General features: G+C 52.0%; 2 protein-coding genes across 2 annotated transcripts in view; one reads left to right on the forward strand and one right to left on the reverse strand.

The window, feature by feature from the left end:
• The window catches only part of CRTC2 (CREB regulated transcription coactivator 2), a 33,127-nt gene extending 23,959 nt beyond the window's left edge, over window positions 1-9,168 (forward strand). Inside the window, exons 10-14 of the mRNA XM_033174651.1 lie at window positions 260-504; window positions 2,863-3,344; window positions 6,012-6,299; window positions 6,812-7,055; window positions 8,361-9,168. Coding sequence (XP_033030542.1) covers window positions 260-504; window positions 2,863-3,344; window positions 6,012-6,299; window positions 6,812-7,055; window positions 8,361-8,569 — 1,468 coding nt within the window. The 3' untranslated portion in view covers window positions 8,570-9,168. The remainder of the gene's footprint in view (window positions 1-259; window positions 505-2,862; window positions 3,345-6,011; window positions 6,300-6,811; window positions 7,056-8,360) is intronic.
• A 4,848-nt stretch (window positions 9,169-14,016) lies between these two features.
• LOC117039061 (protein S100-A6-like) lies at window positions 14,017-19,351 on the reverse strand. Its single transcript, XM_033136101.1, has 3 exons — window positions 19,208-19,351; window positions 15,349-15,496; window positions 14,017-14,202 (listed from the first exon to the last, which is right to left on the reverse strand). The coding sequence occupies exons 2-3, from the start codon at window positions 15,484-15,486 to the stop codon at window positions 14,068-14,070; spliced, it is 273 nt and encodes a 90-aa protein (XP_032991992.1). The 5' UTR covers window positions 15,487-15,496; window positions 19,208-19,351; the 3' UTR covers window positions 14,017-14,067.
• Between the last annotated feature and the right edge of the window lie 647 nt (window positions 19,352-19,998).

Raw genomic sequence — 19,998 nt, forward strand, 5'->3', positions numbered from 1 at the left:
ACCCATGTTAAAAAAACAAAGCACAAATCCCTGCAGCTAGAAATGATGCACGTGCTGGAGGGGGGTAAGAGGTTTTGTGCACATTTTCTAACTGCAGGGATTTTATTTTATTTTTAAAAATGAGAATTGCATTAAAAATGTGATACCTGCCACCCTGCTTTTAGAAGCGATGCATTACACTCTCTGTGTGTAAACCCATCGGAGGTCTTGAGTCCTCACCAGAATGACATCTCTCCCTCTGCCTGTCTCTCTCTTTCAGCATCTTCCCATCCCCAGACCAGCCTGCCAACCTGCCTCTGATCCCCACCGCCCTCAACACGGGGGGCTCCCTCCCGGACCTCACCAACCTCCACTTCCCCTCCCCGCTGCCCACGCCGCTGGACCCGGAGGAGTCTGCCTACCCTAGCTTGAGTGGCGGCAGCAGCACCGGCAACCTGGCCAACACCATGACGCACCTGGGCATCAGCGGCGGCATGGGGCTCGGCCCTGGCTACAACTCCCCAGGTGACACCTTGACCATGCACGGAGGAGCCCAGCTGGGGAACTCAGGAGAAGCGCTGGGGGGGGGGGGCGGCGGAGGCTTGGTGTGTGTGGGTGTGAGTGTGTAGCCAAACAGTGGGCAGAACCACAGGATAGCCCCACGATTGGCCTTTCCTCAAACCACCAAGCCGTGGGGTGTGGGGGAGCTGAAAGGACAGGAAATGTCTAGTTTGTAGGCCAGATCTCTCAGCATTTGGCCCCGGGGGCTGTTCTCACCAAACCACACCCCTGTGTCCCATACAGGGCTACAAACAATTGGGAGCTTAAGAGTGAGTCCCTGATTCGTCCTTTGCTGGAGCATTGCACACTGCCCCACCCATTCCGCTGATGGGCAAGAAGGGGAGATTGCCTTCCTCCAGGGCTACTGGGGCTGCAGTGTATAGTTAGATCAACTGCCCCGCCAGCCTGATGCCCTCCAGTTTTTGCTGGGCCCTCGACCTTTGGCCCCTTGCTGGCTGGGGCTGATGGGAAGTGGAGTCCCACAACATTTGGAGGGCCCACCACCAGGTTCATCCATTTCAGTAGGTCTGCTCTGGGTATGACTGAGTTGCATGCGGCCCGTCAGACGCTGCGACTCTCGGTTGTATTCAGTCAGGCCCTGCTCAGAACAAACCCACCGGGAGGAATTCAGCATAGCGCTAAGGAGATTGTTCCATCAGGCAAGCAGAGAATCCTTGCGCTGGTGGAGCAGTCTTCCCTCACCTCCTCCCATGTGGGTTGTACACACACAAGCCAATTGTGGTGAGGGCGCAGGGAAGAGAGTGGGGAGGTCCCATTGCACTAGCATAAGTCCTTCCACTAGTGGGATCCGTTAGTTAAACCTGGCCTGTTGAAATGAATGAACCCAAGTTGGGCATGTTCATTAACGGGTTTCCTTTTAAGCATGACAGTGTCATTAGCTCAGTGCCATCTGCTCTGACACAAACTTTTCCAGGGTCTCCAGTCTTCCCCATTTGCCTGGCACCTGAATCCGATGGTTCTGAACCCGATAACTTTAGCATAAGCTGGGGGTTCCCTCTCCCCTCCCATTCGGGTGGTGGGCATGTATCAACTCCCAGCCCCCTGGCCCAGCTTTGGGAATCGAGGGTCTTCCTTCCACTCCCTTCTGAGGCCCATGTGGTTGAGAGTATGTGTCCATGACATTTTTCTGTTCTCACCTCCATCCGTGTGCTCCAATTGCTCCCACCCCGGTCCACGATTGTGCCACACAGGGCAGGGGGATTCATGTATCTCCATGGGTAATTGTGTATGTGTGTGTGTGCACGCGAGGGAGACATGGTTCACACCTAACGCTGAGCTAAACCGTGGCTTGCTTGTGGTTTGGTGGATGTGCAGGTTCCCAGAGCAAAGATGCCCAGAGTGAAGAACGCAGCTGCATTGCTGTTCCCTTGGTTCTCCTCTTGTAAAGGAAGCCATGGTTTGGCTTGGCACCTTGCCCAAACCTGGGCTCATGGTTTTTCTTTCTTCTGGGTTCGGACCTAACGGTAATAATGGTTTAGTCCTGGATCGTACCTGAGCAGCAAGACTGGGTGGGAGTGCGATAGTCATTCCGGGAACCTACTTGTCTGCAGTGCACCATGGTTTGGTTCAGCACATTGTACCAACCGGGACTCATGGTTTATCTTGCTTCCGGGTTCAGATCCAACACCAGGCTAAAGTGTGGTTTAGTCCTGGGTCGTTTGGCAGCAACATGACCGTGTGGGGTGATCAGGAGTACCGTGTCTGCGACCATCACTGGGAACACACTGGTTTGCAGTACACCATGCTTTGTCTTAGCCAGGGGTCAGCAAACTTTTTCAGCAGGGGGCCGGTCCACTGTCCCTCAGACCTTGTGGGGGCCGGATTATATTTTGAAAAATAAAATAAAAAATGAACGTATACCTATGCCCCACAAATAACCCAGAGATGCATTTTAAAGAAAAGGACACATTCTACTCATGTAAAAAAAACACTGATTCCCGGACAGTCCGCGGGCCAGATTTAGAAGGTGATTAGGCCAGATCTGGCCCCCGGACCTTTAGTTTGCCTACCCATGGTCTTAGCACATCCTCCAAACCCGAGCTTGTGGTTTATCTTGCCTCGGGGTTCAAACTTAATGCTAAGCGAAACCAGGGTCATGTGGCAGCAGGCAGACCGAGTGGGAGCCCCCTGGCTGCAACCGTCCTTCTGGGAACCTGCTCGTTCGTTTCCACGCCACGGTTTGGCTCCGCGTCGGGTGTGAACCGGGTCTGTGTGTGTGTCTCTCTCTCTCTCTCCATTTCCTCCCCCCGCCCCCACACACATTTATTTATTTCGTTCTGTTCTTTCTTTTTGTCCCAACAGGGCTGTGCTCATCTATGCAGAGTTCCCTCAGTAACCCCTGCATCCAGTCCTCGCTTAGCAACCCCTCGCTGCAGGGCTCCCTCAGCAACCCCTCGCTCCGCTCTTCCCCCAGCAGCTCCTCCATCCCTTCCTCAATGAGCAACCAGTCCCTGCCCTCCTCCCTCAGCAACCCCTCGCTCTCGTCCTCCCTCAGCAACCCCTCCCTCCCCTCCTCGCTCGGCAGCCAATCGGGGCAGCCCGGCCCCGGAAACCCCGCCCTGCAGCAGCAGCAGCAGCAGCCCGGCTATGGCGGCTCCCCCTCCTCCTCCTCCTCCTCCTCCGCTTCCTCCGCCCCCGCCTCCTCCTACGCCCCCTTGAACGCCTCGCCCCGCCGCCGGGTCCCACTCAGCCCCTTGACCCTCCCAATGGGCGGAGACTCGAGAAGGCCGCACCCAAAACAGTTTTCGCCAACTATGTCACCCACATTGTCCTCCATCACGCAGGTACGCACGGGGCGCTCTCGGGCGCTCACTTTCGGCCTCCGCCTTTTTGAAGAATAACTTTTAATTTGTTTCTTTTCCATTGTCGTGTTTCCCCCCCCCCCTTCCATCTCATCTCAGCTTCCAGGGGAAAGCACCCACTCCCCCTTTTCCTTCTCAGGTGGTAATTTTCTGAAAAATGTTTCCCAAGGCCTCGTTTATTCTAGGCTGCTTCCAGAACCTTTCTTCCGGTTCCTCTTGTTTTTCCCCTCTGAAAGATTCCCCAGGGGTGTCTAAGCAGGGTTGGCAGCGGAGCAACAGCGCCGGCTGCTGGGCCGTTTGGGAAGTGTTTTCCCTCCGAGGTGCTGCGGCACACCTTAATGCGGCTCAAGCAACTCCAGTGCGATTCAGATATCCGTAAATCCACACGTATGTGTTTGTTCCCATCTGCTGGAGAACTGTTCAGGCCTGTGCACGTGTGTATTCTCTCCCAGTCTCTGACTTGAATGACCTCATCTCTTGTCAGTAAGGAGCAGGGCAAAGCCCCCATCTCCCACCAACTCATTCCTTCTGGGCAGATGTGGCCATCTCTTTGGGTTTTGGAGGCAATCTTTCCTCTTTGGTGCAGCTGCCTTTTCCCTGTCAGATGGCGCCAGCTGTTCACTTGAGCCAGTGAAGGAAGAGGTTGGTTTAAAAGGACAGCCAAGGAGGATGCAGTGCTTGGGGGCAAGCAGCAAGCGGCCGGTTTCCTCTCCGAAAGTGTGGCAGGCCTCGGAAATGTAAAATATATTTTAAAAAACGAGGTGAAATTATCAGGACTCCCGTCATTCCCCGCTCCCGTCCCCCAGCTCACATGCATTAGGAATCTCCTTGCATAGCCAGTTTGCAACGAAATCAGACGTCGTCTTGAGTGGTGGGGTGAATTGACATCTCTCCCCTCTCCTCACTTCACCCACCTGGGTGTCTTGGCCTGCCCAGAGACTATTTGAGGGCTCTTGTGTTGGACACATCAGTGCAACCCTGCAGGATCAGGCCCAAACATCCATCTATTCCAGCATCCTGTTCTCAGAGTGGCCAACCAGGAGCCAGACTTCCAGGGGGCGGGGCTCGGCACAGTGCCATCCATGCCCCCCTCGCACCTAGCGCAGGGCCCAGCTCTACCCTGACTTTAGAGCTATGGCGTTAACAGAGATGGGGCCAGTGGGGTAGTGGTGAGGGTCCCTTCCACACCCCTTAAGGCCCTTGGCCGTTGCCAAGCCTGCCCAAATGGCAGCCTGGCCAACAGGGAAGTCGCAAACAGGACCCGGGTACCACCTTGAGTTCCTTGGTGGGGAGAATGGCAGGATGTAGAAAATGGACTGTAAAAAGCAGCAGTACTTTTTACTTCGATACATGCCCAGTAGGTGGAGCCCTCGATCTCTCCCTTTCCTTCCTTTTCTTTTAATCTGGTCTTTCCACTAGATTCCTGAGTGGGCTGTACCATTTCAGGCTTGTGGGCAAGAGCGAACCATTTTGAACGTCCCTCTGCGTAACACAAAATTCTCTGCGTTAAAAAATAAATAAATTAAAATGGATATGCTCCCTCAGCCTGCTTATTCACGCAGCAACAGTTTTGTTTAGCTATAAGCCGCAGCAAAACAGGAAGGGGGGAAAAGGAACCGTTCAAGAGTTGGGCCACGAATTTTAGTTATTCATTCCCCAGACAACAGCACAAATAAGGAGATGTGTGCAGTAACATGGCTTTCATGATTAAACAGCAAAAAAGCATACAAACTCAGTAGGTGTGACTAAACCTCCAACAGATTTCCCCCCCCCCACAGGGATCTTTCATAAATTAGCCATAGAGTTGTATATAATTGCCAACCTCCCCCTGTGGCAGTTTGGCAAAATACAAGAAGATATAGTAACCAGGAAGGCATTGAATCTTAGCTCTGTGAAGCGTTTCCTACATGGAGCTGTGTAGAGTTACTCCTTTAAAAAAAACCAAAAACAAAAAAAACTTCTGTGTGTTCCAAATATCTATTTTTATTAATACACGTCCAGAGATTTCCAGAAACTCAGGCCCAATACAAACCAGTAACACACCGGAATAAAAGAAATGCTTTTAAAATCTGAAAAGGGAACAAAAGAATAAAAGAAGAAGAAAGGGGAAAGAGAGGGAGAGGAAAAAGAAAAAAAAGGGGGGAGAGAAAAGAAAATGAAAGAAAGGATAAAAAGAGCTGTGTAGTGATTTTTAAGGCAGATTCATGGAGGAGGTTTGTCGTCTGCATGGCTGCTGGTCCTGATTGCCGTGCTCGGCTCCTGTTTGCGGACTCCCCCTTGGGGCATCGGGCTGCTGTGTAAACAGGATGCTGGACCAAATGGGCCCCCTTTGGCCCGACCCAGAACAGCTCGTCTTTAGAATCGCAGGGAGGGACTCTCTTCTTGAGGGAGCATTAAAAGGTTCCGTTCCCAACCTGCGGACTGAATTGGTACAATCTGCTTCTTTTAAGGGAGGGTGGAGTTCACCTCTGAACTCTCCCACCACTGAACCCTCTGCACCCTGCTGCCTCAATAGTCGGCCAGAGCTTGGCTGGCGGGGAGGCGGCGGGCGGCAGCAGCGTAGGGAAGCTCCTTTCCTCTCCCCCCGCCCCCCCCCGCGGCTGCAGACTCTCTTTTAACGGGACTGGAACGCCTCTCTTCCCTCTCCAGGGGGTGCCGCTGGACACCAGCAAGCTGCCGGCCGACCAGAGGCTGCCCCCGTACCCCTACAGCCAGCCGGGGATGCTCCTCCCGCAGAACCAGAAGTCCCTCCACCAGCAGCAAGGGCCGGCCTCTCAGCAGGGGCGCCAGCCTGCCCAGCACCAGCACCAACACCAACACCAGCAGCAGCAGCACCAGCACTTGCAGTCCCAGTGCCCCTACCCGATGCATTACCAGTCCAATTCTATGCTGCAGAACCAGTTCGGCCAGCAGCTGGGTGACTTCGGCCTGGGCAACGTGAGTACCTGGTGTCTCCTCGTCGCTTGCCCCACCCCCCCTGGGTGTCTGGGAGTTGCATAGACTTCTTCCTGCGTGGCAAGTGTCCCCTGTGGTTTACCAGGGGCGCCAGCCCTTTTGGACCCCCCCCCTATATTTTTGGGGTTGGGGTCAGGCCCTCCCTTTAGAAGCACAGAGGCAAAACATGGAGTGGAGCCCGGCGTGGCTCCAGTGGCCATCTCCTGCTGCTGCTGCTGCAGAGGGGAAGAAGCGTCATAGCACCCTCCCCGCTGGTTGTGGCACCAGGAGGTGGAGCCACCGGCCATCGAAGCTGCGTGGCTGCCGCGTTCAGCTTCATAAGGCAGCCTCTTCCTATGTTCCCATACCAAGCGGGTGAAGCGAGGGGTGGTTTCTGGGTCTGCCTGCCTCACGGGTTGTGGGTGTGGGTGTGTCACAGCCCGTCCTCCCCCCGCCCCATCCTGCAGTGTAGCACCGAAACCGGCCCAGGCCCACTCCAGCCTTCCTTTCCGCAGTTCGATCAATACGGCTACATGGACAACATGAGCGGGGGCTTCGCGTTCAACAGCAACGCCTTCTCGGACGACCTGGGTGCCTTAAATTACCCGCAAGGCGACAACATGGGCTTGTCGGGCAGTGGGACCACGAACACCACCACCAGCAGCAGCAGTAGCAGCACGCACGACCCCCACCTGCTCAACCGCCAGAACCTGAGCAACTCGAACCGCCACGGCCCCATCCCCAACATCATCCTCACAGGTAACGGGAGAGAGCGGGGAGGAGGGAGCGAAACTCACCTTGGTGTAGTGGGGGACGACGATGTATTGACAGGTAGACTAATATTTTTGGGCAGTAAAAGTAAGAGCGAAGAGGCAATTGTTCAGATCCGCCGTCTGAGACAACTGCCTCACTTAGGGAAAGGAAAAAGCATAGCCATCGTGGTTATTTTATTTTATTTTATTCATTAAATTTCTGTGCCACCCTTCATCTGAAGATCTTGTGCTGGTTCGCAAAGATAAAAATGCAGGATAAAAGCACAAATAAATAGAACCAAAGCAAAACAGGATAGCACAACACACACATACACACACACCTCAGACACATTTAAAAGACTGTAGAACAGGGGTCCCCAAACTAAGGCCTGTGGACTGGATGCGGCCCAGTCGCCTTCTCAATCCGGCCTGCGGACGGTCCAGGAATCAGCGTGTTTTTACATGATTAGAATGTGTGCATTTATTTAAAATGCATCTCTGGGTTATTTGTGGGACATAGGATTTCGTTCTTTCCCCCCCCAAAATATAGTCTGGCCCCCAACAAGGTCTGAGGGACAGTGGACCGGCCCCCTGGCGAAATAGAATGAAGTGTAACACAAATCATAGTAGCCTTCAGTAGATGAATTTGTCTAATGATTTTGTTATTTGTGCCCTGCCCATCTCTGTTGCCCCAGCCACTCTGGGCGGCTTCCAACACATATGGAAATATAATAGAACATCGAACATTAAAAACTTCCCTAAACAGGGCTGCCTTCAGATGTCTTCTAAGAGTTGTTTAGTTATTTACCTCCTTGGCATCTAATGGGAGGGTGTTCCACAGGGCAGGCGCCACTGCCGAGGAGGCCCTCTGCCTGGTTCCCTGTAACTTCGCTTCTCGCAGGGAGGGAAGCGCCAGAAGGCCCTCGGAGCTGGACCTCAATGTCTGGGCTGAATGACGGGGGTGGAGATACTCCTTCACATATACTGGGCCAAGGTCGAATAAAATTTTGATTTCTTTTTTTTTTAATACTGGGCCAAGGCTGCTTAGGGCTTTAAAAGCACCAACACTTTGAATGGTGCTTGGGAACATACTGGGAGTCAGTGTAGATCCTTCAGGAGCGGTGTTATACTGTCCCGGCGGCCGCTCCGAGTCACCAGTCCAGCTGGCGCATTCTGGATTAGTTGTAGTTTCCGAGTTGCCTTCAAAGGTGGCCCCACGTAGAATCCCGTAATTTAACTATGCACGGTGTGAAGAAGAAACTTCTCTGTGTCTGTACATCTCTTTTTGCTCTCCCATCCTTCCCTCCTCTAGGGGACTCCCCACCCGGGATCTCCAGGGAGATTGCCACCGTCCTGGCGGGCATGCCGGGCTTTGAGATGGACTCCTCCTCCCTGGGTCTGGATGAGGACCTGAGGATCGAGCCGCTCACTTTGGACGGACTCAACATGCTGAGCGACCCCTACGCCCTGCTGACCGACCCGGCCGTCGAGGATTCTTTCCGCACCGACCGACTCCAGTGAAGGAAGGGAGAGGGGCGCAGCGCCGAGAAACACCTCCCCTGCGAGGTGGACCCTCTTGAGCCACGAAAAAACAAAAAGGATGACTTTTTTGCTTTCCTAAACCAGAGGCGCCCGGCAAGAGGGGCTGGGGACAGCGGAGATTGGGTTTGCCCACCCTGCCTTTCCACCCCCCAACTGCAGTGTCGTCACCCCCTCCAAGCTTAAACGCCTCCTACGGTGCTCTGGGACCGGACTTTGCAACGAGCACTTGCAATCCCAGGTTATAGGGGACCGGGGCAGGGGTTGAACCCCCCCAGGGGCAGGGAAGAAGCTTCTGCACTGTTTAGAGGCGGGGGGCAGACCACGAGAGTTTTCAGCATCCTCCCCAAAGCGGGAGAGAACGTACGCGATCTAGGTCTTAGTGTTCCAATTCCCTTGAATCGGGGTGTTGAAGGGGGGGGGGGCGCCCGCATTCGTGTGAATCCAAGACAAGTGTCTGTCCCCTCCCTCAAAATTAATTCCAGCCATTTCGTTTCCCCCCCAAGTTTATTCCTGTGTATATTTCGTACCTGCACCCGATAGCTATAGAGACTTTCGTAGCGTGCAGAGCATTTGCGGGCGGGGGGGGGGGTGTTACGTTCTCAGTTTCTCTCTCTCTCTCTCTCTCTTTGGCCTAATCATGTTTTTTTTTTTTTAAAAAAAATTATTTTAAAGAAAAGCAATTATGTACATAACTGCCCTTCTCTCCTGCCCCCCCACCCCTCCTCCTGAGCTGCCGTGTACATGGGGGGGGAGAGGAAGAAGGGGGCGGTTCTCTTGTAAAGCACTTGTAACTTTGCATCCTTATCTGTCATGAGGTCTGGCTTCTGTGCTTGAGTTTGGGGTGGGGTGGGGAGCTCACCGGAGAAAGTGGGTGGGGCTGTGGGTGGGTTTCAGCCCATACCTCCCCTTTCCTTCCCCTCCGCCCCCCCCCCACTGTGGAAGAGATAAACCAGAGTGATTTTATTATTATTTTTTAAAATATATGTTAATTATAACAACATTCTGCTACTGATTTTGTGTGGTTTTCCGGGGCAACCCCTGAGCTACATTTTGCCCCCGGTGTCTGGTCTGATTCTGACTCAAAACTTTGGGAGCCCACCTGCCTTTGGTTTTCAGAAGCGGCCCGCCACGTGGTCTCAGCGAAAGAGTAAAATCGGTGCAAAGTTCTCCGGACCAGTTTCATGGGATCTTGGGTGGGATTCCTGGGCGCACGAATTTACTAAGGAAAGTGCTGCCGGATCAGGCCGATGGCCCATCTAATCCTGCATCCCTGTTCTCATGGGGCCAACCAGGGCCCACAAGCTAAACCCGAATGCAAGAGTAGCCTCCCCTCCTGTGATTTCCAGCCATTGGCATTTAGAAGGAAACAGTCATACCTTGATTCGCGAATGGCTTAGTTGTCGAACAAATCGGCTCCCGAACGCCGAAAACCCGGAAGTGAGTGAGTGCAGGAAGCTCCTGCAGCCAGTCGGAAGCCGCGCCTTGGTTTTCGAACGTTTTTAGGAGTCGAACGGACTCCCGGAACGGATTAAGTTCGAGAACCAAGGTACTACTGTACTGCCTGTGACCCAGGGGCAGACTAGGCTGCTTGAGGCAAAACAGAATATGGCAGCTCTCGGCCGCCTCTTCTTCCACAGCCACCCCAGCCCCATGGTGAAGACCACAGAAGGAGTAGAAGGAGCCAGAGACGAGGGGGCTGCAGTGGGCAACCTCGGAGGCTGGATCTGCTGCCTGGGGCGACCACCGCACCTCGCCTCATGGATGGGCTGGCCCTGCTCTGACCGTGGAGGTAGCTAGTACCCATTCCTAGCCATATCCTCCAAGAATTTGCCCAGTCTTCTAAAAACATCTAAGTTCATGGCCATTATTGGCATTTATGGAGTGAATTCCACAGTTACAACAGCAGCACAGAGCTTTCAACGACTCCTCTGCCCTTGATTTTAGTGCGCAGCTGTTCAGTTGGCCAACCAGATACCCCAAACACAATGGCAACTCTTCCCACTTGCGACTGAGCAACTGGTATTCAGAGGCACGTCTCTGCCTCCGATTCTGGAGGCAGACCATCCTGACCTAGCGGTCCCCGATTGCCTTATTCCTCCCCAAAATTTGCATTGGCCACAGAGCTGTATTCGTCCATGGTTTAGCTATATGAAGCAAGATCGTTTACCTGGAAAGAAAGTGCCCATAACTTTCCAGAAGCAAGACTAGGTAGTAACGAGCTTTGGACTAAGCTAAGGTCCTTGCTACTCTGTTCCCTTTCAGCCTCTTCCAGTTTCTGAGCGTTGCTTGGCATAATATTTGATATGGAGTCTTCCCTGAAAGGCCTCTGATCCTGTAAAACAGGCACGTCCAACAGGTAGATCGTGATCTACTGGTAGATCACTGGACGTCTGTGGTAGATCACTGGTAGTTCACTGGCTCCCCCAAAGAAGCTCAACAACTTTGACCTGAACCCCTAAAAATGGGCTTTCCTCCTCCCTAAAAAAAGCTGAACAACTTTGACCTGAACCCCCAAAAAGGGGGCAGATCACTGCCAGTTGTTAACTCTGAGTAGAACACAGTCTCTTGGGAGTTGGCCACCTCTGCTGTAAAAGATCTGCATGCCCTCCAGCATTCCTCAGATGAAAATATCCCTATGATCCCGTGAGGACTGTTGGAGGATATGCTCAACCGCAGCAGTGCTCAGGAATCCAAGTGTTGAGCTGATCAGGCAGTGGCCTGCTTTGTAACCACGTTCACTTGTTCCTTCAAAGCCTTTGCACTCAAGGGCTAACTTCACATTCAATAGATTGTTGTTGTTGTTCAGTCGTTCAGTCGTGTCCGACTCAAGCCGCTCCAGTATCCCTGCCAAGAAAACTCCATGGACAATGATTCAATAGATAAAACAGCAGAAAGCTCCACATCTGAGATCCAGAATTTTTTGGTAAGACACCTACCAGGAGAACGATGCAGCCAGAGTGCCACCTGGTGGCGCCACAAAATAAGTACACCTGCAAAATCTCCCTCCACCCCATTGTGTTGACAACCTGGAAGGTGAGAGTCCGAGTGCACTTTTTACTAGGTCAGTCCCAGGAGCAGAGCTGTCAACCTTCCCTTTTTTTGCATTGGGAAACGGCCATAGCTGTCAACTTTCCCTTTTTTTGCAATGGGAAACGGCGCATCTTTACGCATCTTTACCACATCTGTACTACTGGCTCTCAAAGTTGGGGTTTGTTGAAATATATACAGCGAAAGATAAACTTTGTGAATCAAATATTGTCTACTAGACCTCAAAATGCTAAGCAACGTGGACTAAATTTGCTTCTGGGGCGTCTCGGAGATTAGGCGCTCTGAAGCTTAAACCTCATTAGTTTCACAGTAGATCCGCTCCTGGCTCAGAAGCAGAGCGGGGAGGCAATAGCGCTCCCTGCTGTCGCCCTCCGGCAATTGCCACTTGAGAGAGAGACTGAATATGGGGGCTCTGCTTAGAAGGCAGGGTGCTGTGTCACAAGCTGCTGTTGAAAAGGATCTATACCCAGGAAGGGAACCAGGTCAGTGGCAGAGCGCACCTGCTGCCCATACCGAAGGTCACAGGTTAAATCTCTGGCATCTCGGGGGTAGGAATGGGAATCCCCCTGTCTGAAGCTGTAGAGCTGTTGCCGGACAATGTGGACAAAACTGTACCAGATTGGCTCAGCAGTATGGTCTGGCTCCATGTTCTGCATCGTCCCCCACCCAAAAGGCCTTTCAGAATCCCACCCAGCAAATTTATTCTTGATGATGTTCTTTAAAGGGGCTTCTGCTTCTGGTCGTTGACTGGGGTTTGTGCGAGACTAGGGGCTACGAACCCCTGCTCACTCGGCTCACCAGTCTGACTACAACTCACCCTCATTTCCTACTCCCAAATCCCACCCCCTTTTGCGTGCTTCTTTAGCCCCTTCGACACGGGTGGCGCTGTGGGTTAAACCACAGAGCCTAGGGCTTGCCGATCGGAAGGTCGGCGGTTCGAATCCCCGCGACGGGGTGAGCTCCCGTTGCTCGGTCCCAGCTCCTGCCCACCTAGCAGTTTGAAAGCACGTCAAAAGTGCAAGTAGATAAATAGGTACCACTCCGGTGGGAAGGTAAACAGCGTTTCCGTGCGCTGCTCTGGTTCGCCAGAAGCGGCTTAGTCATGCTGGCCACATGACCTGGAAGCTGTACACCGGCTCCCTCAGCCAGTAACGCGAGATGAGCGCCGCAACCCCAGAGTCGGACACGACTTGACCTAATGGTCAGGGGTCCCTTTACCTTTAGCCCCTTCATCTTTTTAATGATATTTTTAACATGCACACTGCTTTTGTGGAACAACGGTTCGGTTTCTGTTCAGTGCCGTTGTGTGAATCTTAAATCGCAAAACATGCTGCTGCTGCAACGGTGTTGACTATGGACCTTCCAAGGTTCCCTATTTTCCAGGACAGTCCCAGATTTACAGAAGCCATCCCGGTTTCTGATTTGATCCTGGGATGTCCCATTTTCCCTTAGGACGTCCCTATTTTCATCAGAGAAATGTTTGGAGGGTATGGAGTTCGCTAACCCCATAGCCATCTAAAGGCAGCCCTGTATAGGGAAGGTTTTCTTTTAATGTTTTGTATATGTTGGAAACTGCCCAGAGTGGCTGAGGCAACCCAGTCAATGTGCAGGATATAAATAGTCAATAATAATAATAATGGAATAGAAGGTGTTTATTTTCATCCCAAAAATGTTGGGGTGTGTGTGACTAGAGCGCCAATGCTGAAGGTGAGAAGAGGCCTGGCGATAGGTAGGTAGGTATGGGAATTGTTGCTGGCCTGAAACTCTGGACAGCTTCTGCCAGCTTGGACCACCTTGTGAATATAGGACCCCCCCAGCACCCGCTGTTTGTAAAAATGGCAGCCATTTTGACTTATGCCACTCCTCTCCCCCACAGCCATTTTGTGACTGACACCCATAGCACTTCCCTCAAAAATCCAGATATGCCCGCTGTTCTAAAAATAACGGTGGCGCTGCTTTTAGGCCACATTCGCACCATACATTTAAAGCACAACTTCCAACAGTCATGGCTTCCCCCAAAGGATTCTGGGAGCTGTTGTTAGTCAGGGGTGCCGAGACCCGTTATTCACCTCAGAGAGAGAGAGTGTTGTTTAGCAATCAATACCTCTTCCTCATAAAATTCTGGGAAATGTAGCTCTGTGAGGGCAAAGCATTGTGTGAAGTGATGTGTGGGAATGCCCCCCCCCACCCCAGAAACCAGTCCCCTTTTAAATTTCCTTTCCCCCCCTTTGCTTTTTTTTTTTTTGCCAACCACGTAAAGCTGAATGCGTAGAACTTGCGAGTTACCTGTTCACACACCCATGGGATCTCTGGTAAAAGTCACGGGATGCGGAGCCAAACTTTACAAAACTTAAATTTTATTGGACGTGAGACCACCTACAGAGGTATAAACCTGAACCATGACACCTCGCCCCACCGGGGGTGTGCATTTACGAACTCAAAGCTTCGTTGTAGATCATTGCCAGGGCAGCCAGGAAAGTGACGTATTCCTGGAAGTTCACCACTTGGTCCCCGTTGCGGTCCAGATCTTTCATTAATCCCTGTACCTCTGCGTCCTGCAGTTTCTGGAATAGACAACGAAATCACGAATTTAGAATGCTCAGTTGAACAAGGGCCTTTGCTTTCTGTTTCAACATTTGAGGCGATTTTCTGGAAAACTGTTGTGGGGGGAGGCGAGGTTTAGTATTAGTAATATTGTTTTTATTACAGGTGGGGGAAGGCGATGGGGGATGGTGTTAGTGACACCATCCTTTAATGCTGTCGGAGCCTTGCTCTGCACATGCACAGAAGACGTACTTTGTATCCTCCTTTTGGGATTAAGACCTTGCCCTGGCACCAAGCTGTCTCCTACGCTTTCTCATTTCCTGAGGCCATCACGTGACAGATTCGTCCACGTGGCTTCCTGATCATTTGATGGAATTTTAACTGAAAAGCTCCTCTCTTGAGGATTTAGCCCAAAGTGGAAGACTGCTGGGACTTGAAGGGACTGCTTTACCCATCACCCACCCGCTTCCCACCCATTCGTATCCCCCCCCCCCCACCGCTCTCTCTCTCTCCATCCACCCAGATGCTTCTCCACTTGTGGGGAAAGGTCTAGGGTGGGTGGGTGTGTCTCTGTATCTTTTCCCCCTCTGGGAGAAAAGCACCTGGGGCAAGCCATTTTGAGTCAGTGGGGATATGGGTCATACCACCCCACTGTGGTCACATTGCAGAGCTTTTTATTTGGCGGGGGGAAGAGAGAGCGGGTGGCGCTGTGGGTTAAACCACAGAGCCTAGGGCTTGCTGATCAGAGGTAGGGTGAGCTCCCGTTGCTCTGTCCCAGCTCCTGCCAACCTAGCTGTTCGAAAGCACTTCAAAGTGCAAGTAGATAAATAGGTACCGCTCCGGCGGGAAGGTAAACGGCGTTTCTGTGCGCTGCTCTGGTTTGTCAGAAGCGGCTTAGTCATGCTGGCCACATGACCCGGAAGCTGTACGCCGGCTCCCTCGGCCAGTAAAGCGAGATGAGCGCCACAACCCCAGAGTCGTCTGCAACTGGACCTAATGGTCAGGGGTCCCTTTACCCCCAACGTGGTCACATTGCAGAGCTTTTTATTTGGCGGGGGGAAGAAAGAGCGAGAGACAGGATGTGTCCCGGTGTAGCCCCAGCTTCTTTTGTCCTCAAAGAGGAACTCTGAGCAGATTTGGTCCTTTCCCCCATCCTCAGTCCTCACCGGTCCAATGGTGAGCTCCTTCTGTATCAGCTCCTTCAATTCCTTTTTGCTTAGGGTGTTCTTATCGCCATCCTTGCCAGCGTATTTGTGGAAGATGGCAACCAGCAGGCCAATAGCTTGGTCAAGAGGTGCTGCCATGGTGAGAGATCTGAAAAAGAGGCAAGACAGAACGGGGAAGAATTCAAGAGGCTGTACAGATTGGGAGGGAAAAGCCGGCCTTCCAAAGTTTTCCTGCTGCCTACCTGTGCCACATCTCTAACACATTTACTTTATTTTTTTTTAAAAAATAAAAATCCCGTAATTATCATTGTGTCTGCATGAGCAGCAGAGAACATGTTTAAAGAGCTGCAGGTGCAGGTTCGAATTGCGCTCATTAATGTAAAACAGGGCTGGGGAACTTTTCTTCAGCCTGAGGGCCGGGCAGCCTTCCGGGGGCCACAGGCAAAAGTGGTTGACATGACAAATGTGGATTTTGCCCTTGTGCAGTAGGCAACTCTCTCTGTACACTATCCTCCGTCCAGGCTAGGAAGAAGCCTCTGTCAGTCTTCTAAGCCAGGCAGAAACAAGGAACGTGGAAATCAGGGCTGGTAAGGGGTATGGCTCAGGAGAGAGAGAGAAAATGCAACATGGAGAGGGTCCCAAGGGCCAGACAGAGAAGCTGTCCCACTCGCCCGTTGTGATATCTTCTCTTGGCATGGCCTGGTGCCAGGAGACAGATTTCTCCTCCTGGCCTTGTGGCACTCTGTCATCCTAGCTGATCACAGGGTGCGGTCTCTTAATCCTGGGAAGGAACATGCCCGTAGGGGTAAGGACCAGAAGTCTTGAAGTCACAGCAAGAGGTATTATTTTAGGCTTAACGCTTCTCACACGCTGCAAGTTGAGTGATGAAAGGATGAGAATACTCTCTCGTCACAACCCTCAGCAAGGCAGTGACTCTCTTGCTGAGCTGCCTGCGGGCCTTCCCCTAAAAATAAAGTAAGATTCCAGTCCTCATGGTCCCGGATTAAGGTCTGACTTAATTGGGAACAGAGGAAGCTGCCGTATATTTGAGTCAGAGCAGTGGTCCATCTAGCTCACTACTGTCTACACCAGTGTTTTTCAACCACTGTTCCGCGGCACACTAGTGTGCCGCAAGATGTTGCCTGGTGTGCCGTGGGAAAAATTGAAAAATTCAAGAGAATTACTTTATATATAGTCAATATAGGCACAGAGTTAAATTTTTTAACATTTTCTAATGGTGGTGTGCCTCGTGATTTTTTTCATGAAACAAGTGTGCCTTTGCCCAAAAAAGGTTGAAAAACACTGGTCTACACTGACCGGCAGCAGCTCTTCAGCATTTCAGGCAGGGTTCTCTCCTAGTCGGGGATTAAACCTACAAGGTGCTGTGCCACAAAAAAAAAACTACGGTGGGCAGCGGCAGCCGCCACCGTTTCAAGATCCAGTTCCGCAAGTTCTCATTTTTGCACAATCTTATGAAAGAATCAACAACCCACCCTGAATCCGTCAAGGTTTATGAGAACAGCAGTGGTTTCTAGATGGGGTTTTTAAGGTGGTGGTTATCTTATTTGGCCTCTTCAGAGAGAATGAGAAAGCATGCAGGGTGTTCTTGCTGTGCGGAAAAAGATCACAACCTTATCTACAGGTGCGACAGCAAACAGAAGGGGCATGGAGGCAGCTCATCAATTCCTTTTTGCTCCCTTTGCGGTTTGGGGCATCCCCAGCACCACCATCTGGGAGGGCCCCCGTCCCCACAACGCAGTAACAAATGCCAATGGCATGTGCTCGGCAGCCAGATTTGTGGAGAGAGGGAGGGCAAGGCCCGGCCCCGCCCTACAGGTGTGCTGCCTCACCCTTGAGCAAATTGCATAGGGACCAGTTGCCTGGGGAAATGAGGGCATTGGGGAGCAACCTGGTGCCCTACAGAACTACAGCTCTCTCATCAGCCTTGGCTGGCACAAGAAGTGGCCAAGGATGATGGGAGTTGTGGTCCAACCACTAACCTGCAGGCCCTTCAGGATGCTGTTCGGACTGCAACTCTCATCACCTTTGGCCATTGGCTGATGGGAGCTGCAGTTGTTCCATTCCTGGAAGGTCACAGATGCTCCTATCCCTAATCTAGAGGATGGCACATAATCACATCCATTTAAAACACTCTTATTCCACGGCTTCCCTCCAGACACCCTGGGAACTGCAGGTAATTTATGATCATTAATATCAATTTGTACCCCACCCATCTGAGTGGGTTGCCCCAGCCACTCTGGGCAGCTTCCAACATATATAAAAACATAATAAAAACCACTTCCCAATACAGGATTGTTTTCAAAATAAAAAGAATGAAGATTGAAAAGCTCCCCTATACAGGGCTGTTTTCATGGAACTTTCAGCTCCCTGAAAGAACTACAGTTTGCAGGATGCTTCGAGGGAAGTTAAAAGCAGTTAAAAGCCGCGTGAGAGCGCTTTAAATGTAGGATGCAAAAGCTCCACAAATAAAGTAGCAACAGAATTTACTGTACTGGGGCTCTCCGTGCATTATCACACTTCCCCACCAGAGGCCAGGAGGGCGTGTGGCCAAGGGTTGCTGCACAAACTTTGCAAGCTGCACAAGCTAAGCAAGCATGGGGGGGGGGGTTGGAGGGTGCGTGTGGAGCCCCACCCTTGGGCAATTCCCTATTTCCATCACCCAACACCCCCCCCTCCTCCCCAAACATCCTTCCGCTTTCCTGCGCTCTTGCGCTACAGCTTCGTGCGTCAGGCTCCAAGCTGTTCCCGTTCGGACTGTGGGCGCCTCCTAGTTCTCGAGAGGGTTGCGAAATTCCTCGGGTGGGGTGCGCAACGCCCACCCGCTCCCTGCAGCCGTGGAAAAACCCCACATGGCAAAGGCTGTGGGGACGGGACGGGACAGGGAAGGCGCATTTTGCCCAATGGGAGTAAAGCAGACGGAATGTAAGTTTCCATTTACAGGGAGCGGCTCGCTAAGCGCAAAGAGCGACGCGCTCGCTGCGGTAGTTCGGCGGCGAGAGCACAAGCGCTCTGCGTATGCTCAGAGGCACCGCCTTTATGGCAGCTTAAATCTCAAACCACCGGGTGGGGCAGAGGAGAGAGGGGGGCGGCGTTGGCGTTGAATCCAGAGCTGTTCTAACTCCGGATTTTCCCTGTTTGCATTTTGGCTTCTGGTTAAGTCGCTTTCAGACTCTCTCTCTCTCTTTGCAGAAAGCGACTACTAAATGAAAAGAGTAGTAATGAAAATGTTTTTTTAGAAAGAGGTTTAAAACGAAAGGGCATCCAGTATTTGAATGGAGGATGAACATTATTAATTATTATTATTATTATTATTAAATAAACAATTGCACCCTTAACTGGAGGGTGCCCTACTGAACACAATGGGACTTAACTTCTGTGTGGGCCCCGATAAGAATTACACTGCCACCCTATGCGGTCTTACTTCCGAGGAGACCCGTATAGGCTCGCGCTGCTGTCCTGTACTTACCTAGGAGTATGCAAACCTCGTTGAACTCGAGGGGGCTTACTTCTGAGTAGACCTATCGGATGTCCCTGTTCAGAACGAGGGAGGGGAGGACTAGGCAAAAGGATCTTTCTGATAGGGTGGAAAGAATATTAAAAGGTTCGACTTTTTCCAAACTATTCCTAGGTTAGGTGGGGGGTGGGGAGGGGAGGAAATGACATCTCTGAAATGGTCTCTCGTCTGTCCCTAAGGAGGAAAAGAACAGGGGAACTAGGAACGGGGAGGGGCACATCTGGAGCAAAGCAGCCACACATCTGGCTCAGGGAACGGGGAAATCTTCTGCAAAAGCTCAGGAGATGATGGAAATGAAATGGAGGAGCAGAATTCAAGACTTACCAGAAGCAAGATGGTCCAATGCTGAGTGGCAGGAAGAGATGGGGAGAGTGGTAGCCCACAGCTGCGGGCAGCCTGGACTTAAAAGGCAGAGGCGGAGCCAAGGCTGTCCCAGAAGGCAGCTGATTGGGTGCACAGAGGAACGACGCCCCCCCCACCCCAAAACTTTCTGCCTATTTCAAACTCCACCTTTATTTGCTGTATTAACTTTTTCCCAGGTTCCAGAACCCTCCAACACTTCCCAGATGCAGAGAGAGAGAGAGAGAGTGGGAAGGGGAAAAGAGACCTTTCCCCTAATTCCACCCAGAGGGCTAGAAACTTGGCATTTCTTTCCTTTATCTCTTTGCTCTGTGCCCCAGGTTCCCTTCCAGGTGAGCTTCCTTCTTTCCCTTCCACCCACCCACCTCTCTTTCTCTCTTCTTTTCCCTCTGTGCCTCAGTTTCCCCTCCAGGTGTTCGTTCGGTCCTTCGTTTGCTCTTGCGCCTCAGTTTCCCCTCCGTGTCCGTCTGTTCGTCCTTCAAATCAAACTGAGATTTGACGGGCCCTTAAACACACAGCCGGATTCCCGCCCCCGCCCCCCCCCCGATCATTTTCAAGGAATGTGTGTGTATACATACATACTGGAATACTGTGTCCAGTTCTGGGCACCACAGTTCAAGAAGGATACTGACAAGCTGGAACGTGTCCAGAGGAGGGCAACCAAAATGGTCAAAGGCCTGGAAACAATGCCTTATGAGGAACGGCTTAGGGAGCTGGGTATGTTTAGCCTGGAGAAGAGAAGGTTAAGGGGTGAT

This window comes from Lacerta agilis, chromosome 17 (assembly GCF_009819535.1).
Source record: "Lacerta agilis isolate rLacAgi1 chromosome 17, rLacAgi1.pri, whole genome shotgun sequence".
Taxonomy (NCBI): domain Eukaryota; kingdom Metazoa; phylum Chordata; class Lepidosauria; order Squamata; family Lacertidae; genus Lacerta; species Lacerta agilis.

Coding starts and splice junctions, on each gene's coding strand:
- LOC117039061 (XM_033136101.1), bottom strand. CDS start 15,486: ATGGCAGCACCTCTTGACCAAGCTATTGGCCTGCTGGTTGCCATCTTC. Junction 14,203..15,348: donor AGGAGCTCACCATTGGACCG/GTGAGGACTGAG, acceptor TGTCTATTCCAG/AAACTGCAGGACGCAGAGGT.